We start from the raw sequence: 16908 nt of genomic DNA on the forward strand, positions 1-16908 counted from the left end.
TACTTGTGGGTGGAATTTTTGCAGAAACATAGAAAGTTCTGAAAGGCTCTTAAAATTTCAATCACCTTTGCAGGTTGATGAGTGTACTGAACTGCTCAGCCATGCCAAAGGGTGCACAAAAAAGCGCCTGTGCTTGGTTTTGGTCATTTAGGAGCGGACAGGTTCCCTTTAATCAGTTCATGGCCAGTCAACTTTTGTTAGGTAATTTGTGGCAAGTACTAAACAAATTATCAGCTAAAATTTAAGCAATGCAAATATTCCTGCCATTTATTTAGTTGATCATAAGGAAATATAAAAAAAAAACTATATCCTAATTTTTACTTTCCTATTTGATTGTATATTGTTTTAAAAAAAAAAATGAAATAGTTGAAAGATTTAAAGTAAAACAAAAGTGTGTATGTATGTGTGTGTATATATATATATATATATATATATATATATATATATATATATATATATATATATATATATATAATAAAAAATTATATATTTATTGATATTAGAAAGAAACTCAAACCAATTACCGTATTTATAAATGTACTAAATAAAATAACTCAGGTGTTCGTGCAGCTATGATGTGAAAACTTTTTTTTTTACTTTATTTTAATATATATATTGAATATAATTTTTAATCGGCTCTGACGCTGAATTGTTACATGTGCAATGTGTGAGGTGCGAAATTACTTTTATCTAAAAATGCAGCTATTGCTCATTATTTTCCAGCTTTTTTTTTTCTCAGTCTCTACATGTCGTTCCCCTATTTTTACCTAACAGCAGCCATCTCTGTAGGTCGCATTCACAATATATTCACATGATCTCATTAAACCTGGTCTCGGACTGTTGAACGTTTGTGAAACCCATCGGAGAAGTATACAGTGTATACATCTCTCACTCTGTTTTAGTCATTACGCACTCCCCCCTTCCCAGATTAATTCCGAGGGTTCGGAGCCGCGCCCCGCAGCGAGAGTCATGTAGCAGTTCCGCTGCCGTGCGGGGAAAGCCACAGATTCCACGTTTAATTAAATGGAAGAAAACCACAGGACCTTTGTTACTGTCAACTCCCAGCAAGGAGTAATCTGGGGCTGGCGGTGACAACTTACCTTTACCTTTGTTTAAAGAAAATAAAGCAGAAATTAAGTATGTAAAATAAATATATAAAAATAACATTAAATTTATTCTGCATAAAGGGGGAGGTTTTTGTTTTTGTTTACACATATTGTGCATTGAAAATAAGCACTGAACCATGGAAGTTGGTTTCATTGGGCAGAACAATAATCGGACATGCGTCATCATTTTCTCAATTGGTAGCTCACAAGTAAGCATTGAGTGCAAATGAAAATGGCTTAATAAAACAAGGAAAATGGCAAACCTTTGGCTATAAAATACTGATCTCGACTGGTTTGTCTAAAATTAAAAAAAAAAAAAAAAAATAGCTTTACTCACCAACCCTGGGTCCAGTGTGGAGACTCCACTGCGGCTTACAGTTTCTGGTAGGATATGTGCACACGTTAAATTTTTGGATGCAGAAATTTCTGCACCATTTTGGCATCTCTTGGCAGAAAAAAACACCGCTGCAAAAACGCACGTTTTTGCCACGTTTTCAACGCGTTTTTGCATCTGTTTTTGGACAGCAATGAATGCTATATGGATGTGTAATAGATATAAGTAGACAGACATATATTGACCGACATATAGTCAGACCTATAATTCAACAACCCCCCCAACATATTAGGAATTTGCACCCTGTGAAACTTCTTGGACACCTCTTTATAAGTGAAATGAAAAATGAAAAATCGATGTAGCGTTTCCCCTCCCATTTTTGTAACCATCAAGGGTAAAGCAGACAGCTGAGAGCTGATATTATCAGGCTGGGAAGGTCTCTGGTTGTTGGGCCCTTCCCAGCCTAAAAATACAAGCCTGCAGCCTCCCCAGAAGTCGCAGATCACATTGGATACTAAAATTCTGGCGCTTCGCCTTGGCTCTTCCCAATGTCCTGGTGCGTTGGCAATCGGGGTAATGGTGCTTGGGGTTGATGTCAGCTGTTTAAGGTCCAAAAACTCAGGTGACATCAAGCACTGTTTTGAAGGAAAGCGGTGTTGCATATTTTTGCTTTAAAGGGATGTTCTCATCCAATAGATGCAGTTCACACCTGTCTCCAGAACTGCGCCTTATTTCCTTTTCATAGACTGCCTTATATCCCGTCGGTTGTATAGCCGGATGTTGACGTCTGCAGGTTGTCGTCTTCACTTTATATTGTTTTTTCCTCCCAGGATGAGCGAGAAGCTAGAGAAAATGTAAAACGGGAGCAAGATGAAGCGTATCGTCTGTCTCTAGAAGCAGACCGAGCCAAGGTGAGTGCCCCACATCCACGTATGGGCAGTGTTCACATTGGCATCATAGATGTTTAGAATAAACGGATATTTCCTCTTCCTGTCACAGAGGGAAGCCCAGGAGAGAGAAATGGCTGAACAGTCCCGGCTGGAACAGATAAAGAAAGAACAGGAGCAGGAAAGAGAGGTAACCTGCTGCTCTTCAAGGAAGTTACTGAAAAAGTGCGCCACGCCTGGTCATGGTGTGCGTCCGGTATTGGAGCTGTGCGCTAATGAAATATGCTGAGATGCAATACCACATGCCACCTATGGATAGATGTGGCGCTGTTTTAGAAAGGAGGCAACAATTTTTATATTTTTTTCTGGGCAAGCACTGAAACTTGCCAATAAATTCTTCAACATGAATGTAATAAGATGGCTCTAAGCAGTTGACACAATGGGTTTACTTTCTGTGCCTGCGACAGCACTACCTTTGTCCTTAAGCCATGTCTGGTATTACAGCTTTGCGCTATTATGTTGATGAGCAGCAATACCAGATACAGTTCATTAAAGGGATTGTCTAGACTTGGGGTTCAAATCTGCAGTTGCTCAGTGACTGGAGACGTGTAGATCCTCACAGCGCGCAGTGGGCATACTGTCAGGATTCTCTGGCGCCAGAAGCAGGCAGTGATGTGACCTTAAGTAGGCAATTTCCATACTTCCGGCCACATTCTGACTAGACGTACCCAGCCTCACTCAATTCACTTGTATTGAGTGAGGCCTTGCATGTCTAGTAGGCATGTGTCCGCATGTATGGGAATTACATACTTGTGGTCACATGACTCCGGCTCTGACACCGGAGAATCTTGACAGCGCGCACACTGTGCGCTGTGAGGATTGCCAAGACTGCAGACTTGAATCCCAAGCCTGGACAAGCCCTTTAACCGTTTATTGTAGTAAGTGTGCAGAGGACATAGCTGAGCACACAGCAGATATATGTTATACAGCCAGAATGTGTCTCGAACAGCTGAGAGAGGAGCTTAATATGTTTCCGAGTTTTTAACTATTTAGATGTCGATATCAATCTCTGAAATTGTGGGGTACCTGTGTATTACCATGGCAGTCCCAGGGTCTGTTGGAGGCCCCCACGGCTGCCATCTTGGTACTACTGTGAAGCCCAGCGACAGGCTAGGCTTTATAATATACCCATGATTTACACTATGTTGTGCAATACTTTTGGTATATAGAAATGAAATGAAAACATTGCAGATTCGGGTTTAGTTTAGTTCTCAAGTGGATCATTTCTTCTTTTTTTTTTTTTTAATCCAGAGTTATGAGCGTTTTAATTTTGTGTGCCTAATATGCTCATTTTTATGGTCTTTACAAGGTGGCATAGGTTTCAGGATCCTCGGGGGCATGTCTTTAGCCTGCTTTGAATAATTATTCTGTGAGCCACGCCTCTGGGGACCGACCATAAAATTTAGTACCATGTATTAAGGACAATATCTCTGAAACTGTATGGTGGATTTAAAGACAAAAAAAACTGAATATTTAAGGGAGCAGCGGAAGTAAGAAGAGCACAAAAACTGGACACTTAGTGAAACATCTTTAAAACATACAAGCATGTGTTAACCTAGCCGGCTATACTGGAAAACCCTGGGGGACTTTTAGGCCCTAAGTTGCCAGCATAGTAGCCTCATTCTGGAGTATTGTATGTAGTAATTTGTCAAACACCCCTCCCCCCTGCCCCTCCCCCCCTGGGTTGAACAGGAATTAATTAAAAAAAAAATGATGCAAAACACAAAATTACATAAAATGGCTAAATGACAAAGACTCACCTGGCATGTGACTACAGCAGCTAATCACTGATCGTAGCACGGTCGGCACCTTTTACATTACCACTGATGGTATTATTCATTTTGCACTTCTGAACCTTCCTTTAAGGTGGTGATAAGCCTGACATAGCGACTCGCTCCTTGGTGCTTGAGTGGATACAGGCTGAGAGTTCCACGTATTGCCCCATTCTCTCACCTGGCAGGTGACTGCAGCCGATCACTGATCGTAGCACTGTCGGCACCTTTTACATTACCGCTCATGGTATCATTCATTTTGCACTTGTGAACTTTCCTTTAAGGGGTTGATCAGCCCTACACAGCGACTCTCCTTTGTGCTTGAGTGGATACAGGCAGAGAGTACCACGCGTTGCTCCACTCGCTCGCCTGGCATGTGACTGCAGCTGATCACTGATCGTAGCACCGTCGGCACCTTTTACATTACCGCTCATGGTATCATTCATTTTGCACTTGTGAACTGTCCTTTAAGGGCTGATCAGCCCAACATAGCGACTCTCTCCTTGGTGCTCAAGTGGGCAGAGGCAGAGAGTACCACGTATTGCCACATTCTCTCACCTGGCATGTGACTGCAGCCGATCACTGGTTGTAGCACGGTTCCACGTATTGCCCCATTCTCTCACTTGGCATGTGACTATAGCAGCCAATCACTGGTTGTAGCACGGTTCCATGTATTGCCCCATTCTCTCACCTGGCATGTGACTATAGCAGCCAATCACTGGTTGTAGCACGGTTCCATGTATTGCCCCATTCTCTCACCTGGCATGTGACTATAGCAGCCAATCACTGGTTGTAGCATGGTTCCATGTATTGCCCCATTTTCTCACCTGGCATGTGACTCTAGCAGCCAATCACTGGTTGTAGCATGGTTCCACGTATTGCCCCATTCTCTCACCTGGCATGTGACTATAGCAGCCAATCACAGGTTGTAGCACGGTTCCACGTATTGCCCCATTCTCTCACCTGGCATGTGACTATAGCAGCCAATCACTGGTTGTAGCACGGTTCCACGTATTGCCCCATTCTCTCACCTGGCATGTGACTATAGCAGCCAATCACTGGTTGTAGCACGGTTCCATGTATTGCCCCATTCTCTCACCTGGCATGTGACTATAGCAGCCAATCACTGGTTGTAGCACGGTTCCACGTATTGTCACATTCTCTCACCTGGCATGTGACTATAGCAGCCAATCACTGGTTGTAGAGCGGTTCCACGTATTGCCCCATTCTCTCACCTGGCATGTGACTATAGCAGCCAATCACTGGTTGTAGAGCGGTTCCACGTATTGCCCCATTCTCTCACCTGGCATGTGACTATAGCAGCCAATCACTGGTTGTAGCATGGTTCCACGTATTGCCCCATTCTCTCACCTGGCATGTGACTATAGCAGCCAATCACAGGTTGTAGCACGGTTCCACGTATTGCCCCATTCTCTCACCTGGCATGTGACTATAGCAGCCAATCACTGGTTGTAGCACGGTTCCACGTATTGCCCCATTCTCTCACCTGGCATGTGACTATAGCAGCCAATCACTGGTTGTAGCACGGTTCCATGTATTGCCCCATTCTCTCACCTGGCATGTGACTATAGCAGCCAATCACTGGTTGTAGCACGGTTCCATGTATTGCCCCATTCTCTCACCTGGCATGTGACTATAGCAGCCAATCACTGGTTGTAGCACGGTTCCACGTATTGTCACATTCTCTCACCTGGCATGTGACTATAGCAGCCAATCACTGGTTGTAGAGCGGTTCCACGTATTGCCCCATTCTCTCACCTGGCATGTGACTATAGCAGCCAATCACTGGTTGTAGAGCGGTTCCACGTATTGCCCCATTCTCTCACCTGGCATGTGACTATAGCAGCCAGTCACTGGTTGTAGCATGGTTCCACGTATTGTCACATTCTCTCACCTGGCATGTGACTATAGCAGCCAATCACTGGTTGTAGCACGGTTCCATGTATTGCCCCATTCTCTCACCTGGCATGTGACTATAGCAGCCAATCACTGGTTGTAGAGCGGTTCCACGTATTGCCCCATTCTCTCACCTGGCATGTGACTATAGCAGCCAATCACAGGTTGTAGCACGGTTCCACGTATTGCCCCATTCTCTCACCTGGCATGTGACTCTAGCAGCCAATCACAGGTTGTAGCACGGTTCCACGTATTGCCCCATTCTCTCACCTGGCATGTGACTCTAGCAGCCAATCACTGGTTGTAGCATGGTTCCACGTATTGCCCCATTCTCTCACCTGGCATGTGACTACAGCAGCCAATCACTGGTTGTAGCACGGTTCCACGTATTGCCCCATTCTCTCACCTGGCATGTGACTCTAGCAGCCAATCACTGGTTGTAGCATGGTTCCACGTATTGCCACATTCTCTCACCTGGCATGTGACTATAGCAGCCAATCACTGGTTGTAGAGCGGTTCCACGTATTGCCCCATTCTCTCACCTGGCATGTGACTATAGCAGCCAATCACTGGTTGTAGCACGGTTCCATGTATTGCCCCATTCTCTCACCTGGCATGTGACTATAGCAGCCAATCACAGGTTGTAGCACGGTTCCCCGTATTGCCCCATTCTCTCACCTGGCATGTGACTCTAGCAGCCAATCACTGGTTGTAGCATGGTTCCACGTATTGCCCCATTCTCTCACCTGGCATGTGACTATAGCAGCCAATCACTGGTTGTAGCACGGTTCCACGTATTGCCCCATTCTCTCACCTGGCATGTGACTATAGCAGCCAGTCACTGGTTGTAGCACGGTTCCATGTATTGCCCCATTCTCTCACCTGGCATGTGACTATAGCAGCCAATCACTGGTTGTAGCACGGTTCCATGTATTGCCCCATTCTCTCACCTGGCATGTGACTATAGCAGCCAATCACTGGTTGTAGCACGGTTCCATGTATTGCCCCATTCTCTCACCTGGCATGTGACTATAGCAGCCAATCACTGGTTGTAGCATGGTTCCACGTATTGCCCCATTCTCTCACCTGGCATGTGACTCTAGCAGCCAATCACTGGTTGTAGCATGGTTCCACGTATTGCCACATTCTCTCACCTGGCATGTGACTATAGCAGCCAATCACTGGTTGTAGAGCGGTTCCACGTATTGCCCCATTCTCTCACCTGGCATGTGACTATAGCAGCCAATCACTGGTTGTAGCACGGTTCCATGTATTGCCCCATTCTCTCACCTGGCATGTGACTATAGCAGCCAATCACAGGTTGTAGCACGGTTCCCCGTATTGCCCCATTCTCTCACCTGGCATGTGACTCTAGCAGCCAATCACTGGTTGTAGCATGGTTCCACGTATTGCCCCATTCTCTCACCTGGCATGTGACTATAGCAGCCAATCACTGGTTGTAGCACGGTTCCATGTATTGCCCCATTCTCTCACCTGGCATATGACTATAGCAGCCAATCACTGGTTGTAGCACGGTTCCATGTATTGCCCCATTCTCTCACCTGGCATGTGACTATAGCAGCCAATCACTGGTTGTAGCACGGTTCCATGTATTGCCCCATTCTCTCACCTGGCATGTGACTATAGCAGCCAGTCACTGGTTGTAGCACGGTTCCACGTATTGCCCCATTCTCTCACCTGGCATGTGACTATAGCAGCCAGTCACTGGTTGTAGCACGGTTCCATGTATTGCCACATTCTCTCACCTGGCATGTGACTATAGCAGCCAATCACTGGTTGTAGAGCGGTTCCACGTATTGCCCCATTCTCTCACCTGGCATGTGACTATAGCAGCCAGTCACTGGTTGTAGCACGGTTCCATGTATTGCCACATTCTCTCACCTGGCATGTGACTATAGCAGCCAATCACTGGTTGTAGCACGGTTCCATGTATTGCCCCATTCTCTCACCTGGCATGTGACTATAGCAGCCAATCACTGGTTGTAGCACGGTTCCACGTATTGCCCCATTCTCTCACCTGGCATGTGACTATAGCAGCCAATCACTGGTTGTAGAGCGGTTCCACGTATTGCCCCATTCTCTCACCTGGCATGTGACTATAGCAGCCAGTCACTGGTTGTAGCACGGTTCCATGTATTGCCACATTCTCTCACCTGGCATGTGACTATAGCAGCCAATCACTGGTTGTAGCACGGTTCCATGTATTGCCCCATTCTCTCACCTGGCATGTGACTATAGCAGCCAATCACTGGTTGTAGCACGGTTCCACGTATTGCCCCATTCTCTCACCTGGCATGTGACTATAGCAGCCAATCACTGGTTGTAGCACGGTTCCATGTATTGCCCCATTCTCTCACCTGGCATGTGACTCTAGCAGCCAATCACTGGTTGTAGCACGGTTCCACGTATTGCCCCATTCTCTCACCTGGCATGTGACTCTAGCAGCCAATCACTGGTTGTAGCACGGTTCCACGTATTGCCCCATTCTCTCACCTGGCATGTGACTATAGCAGCCAATCACTGGTTGTAGCATGGTTCCACGTATTGCCCCATTCTCTCACCTGGCATGTGACTATAGCAGCCAATCACTGGTTGTAGCACGGTTCCACGTATTGCCACATTCTCTCACCTGGCATGTGACTATAGCAGCCAATCACTGGTTGTAGAGCGGTTCCATGTATTGCCCCATTCTCTCACCTGGCATGTGACTCTAGCAGCCAATCACTGGTTGTAGCATGGTTCCACGTATTGCCCCATTCTCTCACCTGGCATGTGACTATAGCAGCCAATCACTGGTTGTAGCACGGTTCCACGTATTGCCCCATTCTCTCACCTGGCATGTGACTATAGCAGCCAGTCACTGGTTGTAGCACGGTTCCATGTATTGCCCCATTCTCTCACCTGGCATGTGACTATAGCAGCCAATCACTGGTTGTAGCACGGTTCCATGTATTGCCCCATTCTCTCACCTGGCATGTGACTATAGCAGCCAATCACTGGTTGTAGCACGGTTCCATGTATTGCCCCATTCTCTCACCTGGCATGTGACTATAGCAGCCAATCACAGGTTGTAGCACGGTTCCACGTATTGCCCCATTCTCTCACCTGGCATGTGACTCTAGCAGCCAATCACTGGTTGTAGCATGGTTCCACGTATTGCCACATTCTCTCACCTGGCATGTGACTATAGCAGCCAATCACTGGTTGTAGAGCGGTTCCACGTATTGCCCCATTCTCTCACCTGGCATGTGACTATAGCAGCCAATCACTGGTTGTAGCATGGTTCCACGTATTGCCCCATTCTCTCACCTGGCATGTGACTACAGCAGCCAATCACTGGTTGTAGCACGGTTCTATGTATTGCCCCATTCTCTCACCTGGCATGTGACTCTAGCAGCCAATCACTGGTTGTAGCATGGTTCCACGTATTGCCCCATTCTCTCACCTGGCATGTGACTATAGCAGCCAATCACTGGTTGTAGCACGGTTCCACGTATTGCCCCATTCTCTCACCTGGCATGTGACTATAGCAGCCAATCACTGGTTGTAGCACGGTTCCATGTATTGCCCCATTCTCTCACCTGGCATATGACTATAGCAGCCAATCACTGGTTGTAGCACGGTTCCATGTATTGCCCCATTCTCTCACCTGGCATGTGACTATAGCAGCCAGTCACTGGTTGTAGCACGGTTCCATGTATTGCCACATTCTCTCACCTGGCATGTGACTATAGCAGCCAATCACTGGTTGTAGCACGGTTCCATGTATTGCCCCATTCTCTCACCTGGCATGTGACTATAGCAGCCAATCACTGGTTGTAGCACGGTTCCACGTATTGCCCCATTCTCTCACCTGGCATGTGACTATAGCAGCCAATCACTGGTTGTAGCACGGTTCCATGTATTGCCCCATTCTCTCACCTGGCATGTGACTCTAGCAGCCAATCACTGGTTGTAGCACGGTTCCACGTATTGCCCCATTCTCTCACCTGGCATGTGACTCTAGCAGCCAATCACTGGTTGTAGCACGGTTCCACGTATTGCCCCATTCTCTCACCTGGCATGTGACTATAGCAGCCAATCACTGGTTGTAGCATGGTTCCACGTATTGCCCCATTCTCTCACCTGGCATGTGACTATAGCAGCCAATCACTGGTTGTAGCACGGTTCCACGTATTGCCACATTCTCTCACCTGGCATGTGACTATAGCAGCCAATCACTGGTTGTAGAGCGGTTCCATGTATTGCCCCATTCTCTCACCTGGCATGTGACTATAGCAGCCAGTCACTGGTTGTAGCATGGTTCCACGTATTGCCACATTCTCTCACCTGGCATGTGACTATAGCAGCCAATCACTGGTTGTAGTACGGTTCCATGTACTGCCCCATTCTCTCACCTGGCATGTGACTATATTAGCCAATCACTGGTTGTAGCACGGTTCCACGTATTGCCACATTCTCTCACCTGGCATGTGACTATAGCAGCCAGTCACTGGTTGAAGCAACGGTTCCACGTATTGCCCCATTCTCTCACCTGGCATGTGACTATAGCAGCCAATCACTGGTTGTAGCACGGTTCCACGTATTGCCACATTCTCTCACCTGGCATGTGACTATAGCAGCCAGTCACTGGTTGAAGCAACGGTTCCACGTATTGCCCCATTCTCTCACCTGGCATGTGACTATAGCAGCCAATCACTGGTTGTAGCACGGTTCCACGTATTGCCCCATTCTCTCACCTGGCATGTGACTATAGCAGCCAATCACTGGTTGTAGCACGGTTCCACGTATTGCCCCATTCTCTCACCTGGCATGTGACTATAGCAGCCAATCACTGGTTGTAGCACGGTTCCATGTATTGCCCCATTCTCTCACCTGGCATGTGACTATAGCAGCCAATCACAGGTTGTAGCACGGTTCCCCGTATTGCCCCATTCTCTCACCTGGCATGTGACTCTAGCAGCCAATCACTGGTTGTAGCATGGTTCCACGTATTGCCCCATTCTCTCACCTGGCATGTGACTATAGCAGCCAATCACTGGTTGTAGCACGGTTCCACGTATTGCCCCATTCTCTCACCTGGCATGTGACTACAGCAGCCAATCACTGGTTGTAGCACGGTTCTATGTATTGCCCCATTCTCTCACCTGGCATGTGACTCTAGCAGCCAATCACTGGTTGTAGCATGGTTCCACGTATTGCCCCATTCTCTCACCTGGCATGTGACTATAGCAGCCAATCACTGGTTGTAGCACGGTTCCACGTATTGCCACATTCTCTCACCTGGCATGTGACTATAGCAGCCAATCACTGGTTGTAGCACGGTTCCATGTATTGCCCCATTCTCTCACCTGGCATGTGACTATAGCAGCCAATCACTGGTTGTAGCACGGTTCTATGTATTGCCCCATTCTCTCACCTGGCATGTGACTATAGCAGCCAGTCACTGGTTGTAGCACGGTTCCACGTATTGCCACATTCTCTCACCTGGCATGTGACTATAGCAGCCAATCACTGGTTGTAGCACGGTTCCATGTATTGCCCCATTCTCTCACCTGGCATGTGACTATAGCAGCCAATCACTGGTTGTAGCACGGTTCCATGTATTGCCCCATTCTCTCACCTGGCATGTGACTATAGCAGCCAATCACTGGTTGTAGCACGGTTCCACGTATTGCCACATTCTCTCACCTGGCATGTGACTATAGCAGCCAATCACTGGTTGTAGCACGGTTCCATGTATTGCCCCATTCTCTCACCTGGCATGTGACTATAGCAGCCAATCACTGGTTGTAGCACGGTTCTATGTATTGCCCCATTCTCTCACCTGGCATGTGACTATAGCAGCCAGTCACTGGTTGTAGCATGGTTCCACGTATTGCCCCATTCTCTCACCTGGCATGTGACTATAGCAGCCAATCACTGGTTGTAGCACGGTTCCATGTATTGCCCCATTCTCTCACCTGGCATGTGACTATAGCAGCCAATCACTGGTTGTAGCACGGTTCCACGTATTGCCCCATTCTCTCACCTGGCATGTGACTATAGCAGCCAATCACTGGTTGTAGCACGGTTCCATGTATTGCCACATTCTCTCGCCTGGCATGTGACTATAGCAGCCAGTCACTGGTTGTAGCACGGTTCCATGTATTGCCCCTCTCGCTCACCTGGCATGTGACTATAGCAGCCAGTCACTGGTTGTAGCACGGTTCCATGTATTGCCCCTCTCGCTCATGTATGAGGCTCGTCCTCCTGTGGATGGAGAGTAGTGGATATAAATCCTTGTGGCTTCTTTCTGTAATATTGCTGATGGCTCATCATGGAGAAATACGCTCTTCTGCTACATCAAACTTGGCTCTGCTACATCTTTCAAAGAAACCAAACAAAACCGTATTTGTGTTTCAAACTTTTTATCAATTAGAAACCTAAATGAGTTTTAATAAAAAAAACCTCCAGCGCCAGACACGATCGGATCCCGGTGCGGCTCGGATGCTCGCTCTCCCATTGTATACATGTATTTTCCTCCTTTGTGACTCTGTGCATCTAAAGCAATAGTTCCTAGTAAAACAAACAGGTATTCTTTCTCCGGCCATTCATTCTGTTACCCTACCTTTCATTCTCGAAGCCGGTGCACAATGGCTGTTTGGAAACTATATTTTCCTGCAAAAAAAAAATGAGCCCCCGGTCTGGGTTGCTTTTTCTTTTTTCGGAGTGCGGCCAGCGCTCTGTTCTTTCTAATACAGTGTGCAGCAATGGAAATAATAGATATTTGCTTTGCAAAACAAAAGCCATTTTTTAACAATGCTGTTTATTAGAGAATGCCGCAGTTGAAGTTCAGGGATTACACATAATCTATTGTTGTCGGGCCGTGTTTGCTTACATAGAGGGGTTTTTGTTCAGCGCATATATTTGTAATGTGGCCATTGATCTATTCACTAGACGCCGCCTCCTCGCTTTTATTTCGAGCCCCCGAGTCGGTTGTTCAGATGCCGCCGTTATATCATCTGATTGTTTTTTAATTTTTATTATTTTCTTTTTGCCTCGAAGTTGGTCCATTGCCTAGGTATAGTCATTGTGAGCCTCCGTCCTGTGACGACGACATCGGGGGAACTGGTTACATTGGGGAAATAGGAATTCTTTGCACAAAGGCAGGGGACTCTAATGAGCTACTGTTTATCCTTCTGCGAAATAATTGAGCGGGCGCAGTAAATAAAATGGCATCTGTTATTGCAGCCGGCAGGAAAATGTCAAAACAACAGAAAGAAACAGGTGCTTTAATAACAATGGAAGCGGCAAGTGAAAGGAGCGCGGATTATAGATTAAACATGAAATGTAAAAATCAGGAGAACGCTCAGTGGCATAGTTCTGATATTCTCTCTCCACCTCTCAAGGTTGCAGCCGGTGTTACGTGCTCGTTTAATAAGATTTCAATATATGTATTTTATATTTTTATTGTATTTTAACCGAAAGAAAAATAAACTGATTATAAGTTGGTTTTCATGCATGTTCAAAAACCCAGGACAGAAACAAAATGAATATAAATAAAAAGCTAAAGTGCGTATAAATAGCATAGGGCAGTCCAGAGAGCGAGGTGCGAAGTTTATTGTCCCGGCAGTCCTCGGGTTATGGGCGAGATCGGTTCTGTAGTTTGGTTTGTATATAAGTTGGAACTGGTACAAGACCGGCAAATGGTTAATTAAAAAAAAAAACACTAATAATCTCCCCAACGCTCGACTTTGTGGATGTTCTGTTGCTCACTATAAACCATCAGGTCCTCCTCTTGCCACCCTGGCGCACACCACAGCTCCACCTCTTCACTTTACAGCAGGACTTTTGGCCACCCCCAACGGACACATTGAAGGGTCCCGGTGCAAAAACTCCATGGTCACAATCTTAAAACACACATTGACCGCCGAAGTCTGAACGCCACGTGTCTTGTCCTATAGTGAACAGGCTGAAAATGCAGATCACAACAGTGAAAGGAAGAGGTCTGGAATAGAAATATATGGATATGTGTGCTGTGTATGTATTAGTGTATACATTGTATAGATATCTACCGTATTTTTCGGACTATAAGACGCACCGGACTATAAGGCGCACCCAGGTTTTAGAGGTGGAAAATAGGGAAAAAAAATATTTGAAGCAAAAAAATGTGGTAAAATATTTAATAACATAAATAACATACTATTATATGTGGTGTTATTATATATAATAGTATGTTATTATGTTGGAAGCTGCGGGACCAGTGTGGTGTCTGTACAGTACTATATGAAGATGCTGGAGGGTGAGTATAAGAATGGGGGCACAGGGCTTATATTGAAAGCACCACTCCAGCACTGCAAAATAACACTGGAGTGCTGCTTTAAAATCCCATGGGAGAACTATAACTCCCAGCATGTCCTGCAGATCCTAAGACATGCTGGGAGTTATAGTTCACCAAAGGAGTGGCAGAGTGCTTTATGGTGTTTTGTAAAGACTAACCTCTTAAATGTGGCAGCCAGCTACACTGTGGTGAGGTAAAAGCATCCCATGACTGCACACAGAGCCTTCCATCGTTTCCTTTCCACAACACAGGTTATGAGGAAGCTGCAGATTCTAGTGAAGAGCCTGAAGGACCTGTGATGATGTCAAGAAGAGGGAGGGCTCTGAGCTGCCATGTGATGCTCCAGCCCGCCCACTCCTGACTTCAAACAGGTCCTGTTTGTGCACAGCACTTGGCATCCAGCCCAGGCATGGCAGGCAGGTATGCAGCGATCTCCTCTGGCCCCTAATGCTGCTGCCTCCTCTCCCCCGGACACACAGACCTCCCCAGCTGCTGCAGGAATCAGCGCTGGAGAAGCCATGGGTGTCCCTGCTTAAGTGCAGTATTCATTTGCTGCTCTGGCTCACCGCTCAGCTGATAGGTGGGCGGGGAGCCGCTAATGAATATTCACTGCACTTAATCATCGGGACCACATGGTTTCCCCAGCAGTGATTCTGAGCAGCAGGGACATCCTGAAGTGGCATAACAGTGCGATCCCACTCACTGCTGCCCCCCCTCCCCACATGCTACATCCGTACCATAAGACGCACCCACACTTTCCTCCCAAATTTGGAGGTAAAAAAGTGCATCTTATGGTCGGAAAAATACGGTATATGATACTATATGATGATACTACTGGAGGTGAAGTAGGTGTAGGAAGCAGGGACTATTTTCTCTGTAGGTCAGGGGGAAAAGACAGGATGTGAGGAGTGATATTATTGAGAAGTGGAAGGAAGCGCAGGAACGCGGCCACAAAGCGATGGAGGAGGGGTAATGCTGTGGTCTTGTTTTTAACCGGGTCATTAGGTTTTTGCTACTCCATCTGACAGCAGCATGATGTAGGGACAGATACCTTGATTCCAGCGGGATGTTTAGTGTCGTTTTTATAAAATCATTGTTATATCATCCGGAAATTTTCACTAGAGGACTACTTGCCTGCTGTGGAGTCAAAACACGCCCTCACGACTGATTGTCTGCTTTCTGCCTATGCGCAGTGTACACAGAAAATTAACCAATCAGTGCTGAAAAGAATTGGTAGATCTGCAGCAAATAAAGCCGCTGTTGATCTAAATTTCATCATCAATCAGTTAAGTAAGTGACACATCACTAGAATCCAGGTCTCTGTTTCTATATCGTGCTGCCCTTAGATGTGGTTGAAAAATCGTGGTGACAAATTCCTTTTAAAGAGGGTGGGGAGCAGTGAAAAGAAATGTTTTTCCTTTAGCATAGACGACCTTGTGGTCATTTTGTAGCTTCCAATCTCTCGAGAACAGTTTGGGAAAGGCTCTTTTCTGCTCCCCATGACTTTGCCCAGTACTCAAGGTCCATAAAGATATGATTGGGGGGAGTTCAGTGGGAAGAACATGACCGGCCATAAAGAGCCAAGACCTCAGCCGCATCCCACACAAGTGGGATGAGATGGAACGGTGTTCCCGAACGCCAGTCCTCAAGAGCCACCAACAGGTCATGCTTTCAGGATTTCATTAGTATTGCCCTGGTGATAATTGCAGCATCGGCACAGAACATATGTCCATCACCTGTGAAATACTAAGGAAATCTTGGAAACATGTCCTGTTGGTGGCTCTTGATTAATGGAGTTGGAGAACACTGAGCTAGAACTTAGAGTGTGAGCCCGGACTCTCCACCAACATCAGGTTCTGACCTCACAAATGGTCTTCTAGATGAAGGGGCAAAAATTCCCAAAGATGCCTCCAAAATCTTGTAGAAATCCTCCTAAGAATAACGGGAGATGTTCTGTCTGTGGAAGGACTAACTCCATATTAATGCCTATGGCCTGGAGGTGTAACGTGGAGGAGGACCAATTCTTTGGTCCATATCTATATCTTCTAGGGGACAATACCGACTGTAGGGACATGAAAACAGAAGACTTGTGTAGAAGTAAGAAAACCAATGCCCTGGGTGAAGTCCGCCATCTCCTAATAGAAGTAAGGGGCAGTGGTCTCTCATTAGAGAAGCGATAGAAGTAATTAACTTCTGAGGAACAAGACAACACTTGTTTCTTTGTTGACAAACGAGCCCGGAAAACATGAGAGGTGTTACATGGAGGAGATGTAATACCACTTATAGGAGGATCGGATTTAACTCTTTATATGATTGGTTTGTCACCTATTCATCTTCAAAAAAAACTGAAGAATGGAGAATGACCCTGGTGAAGCCGGGCTTGTTAAGTAATTACACTTCTACTCTGAAGCCTCGTTAACCTTTACGTCCTGACAATTGAATCAGGTGTCCTCTCAGGCAGGGCGATCTGATCTAATTGGGATTTGTA

General features: G+C 46.3%; 1 protein-coding gene across 1 annotated transcript in view; it reads left to right on the plus strand.

Annotated features, from left to right (window-relative positions):
• FAF1 (Fas associated factor 1) overlaps positions 1-16908 on the plus strand; it is a 210132-nt gene that overhangs the window by 172211 nt on the left and 21013 nt on the right. The window contains exons 16-17 of the mRNA XM_069737931.1: positions 2271-2351; positions 2440-2517. Coding sequence (XP_069594032.1) covers positions 2271-2351; positions 2440-2517 — 159 coding nt within the window. The remainder of the gene's footprint in view (positions 1-2270; positions 2352-2439; positions 2518-16908) is intronic.

The sequence above is a fragment of the Ranitomeya imitator genome, chromosome 8, assembly GCF_032444005.1.
Source record: "Ranitomeya imitator isolate aRanImi1 chromosome 8, aRanImi1.pri, whole genome shotgun sequence".
NCBI classification, from domain to species: Eukaryota; Metazoa; Chordata; class Amphibia; order Anura; family Dendrobatidae; genus Ranitomeya; species Ranitomeya imitator.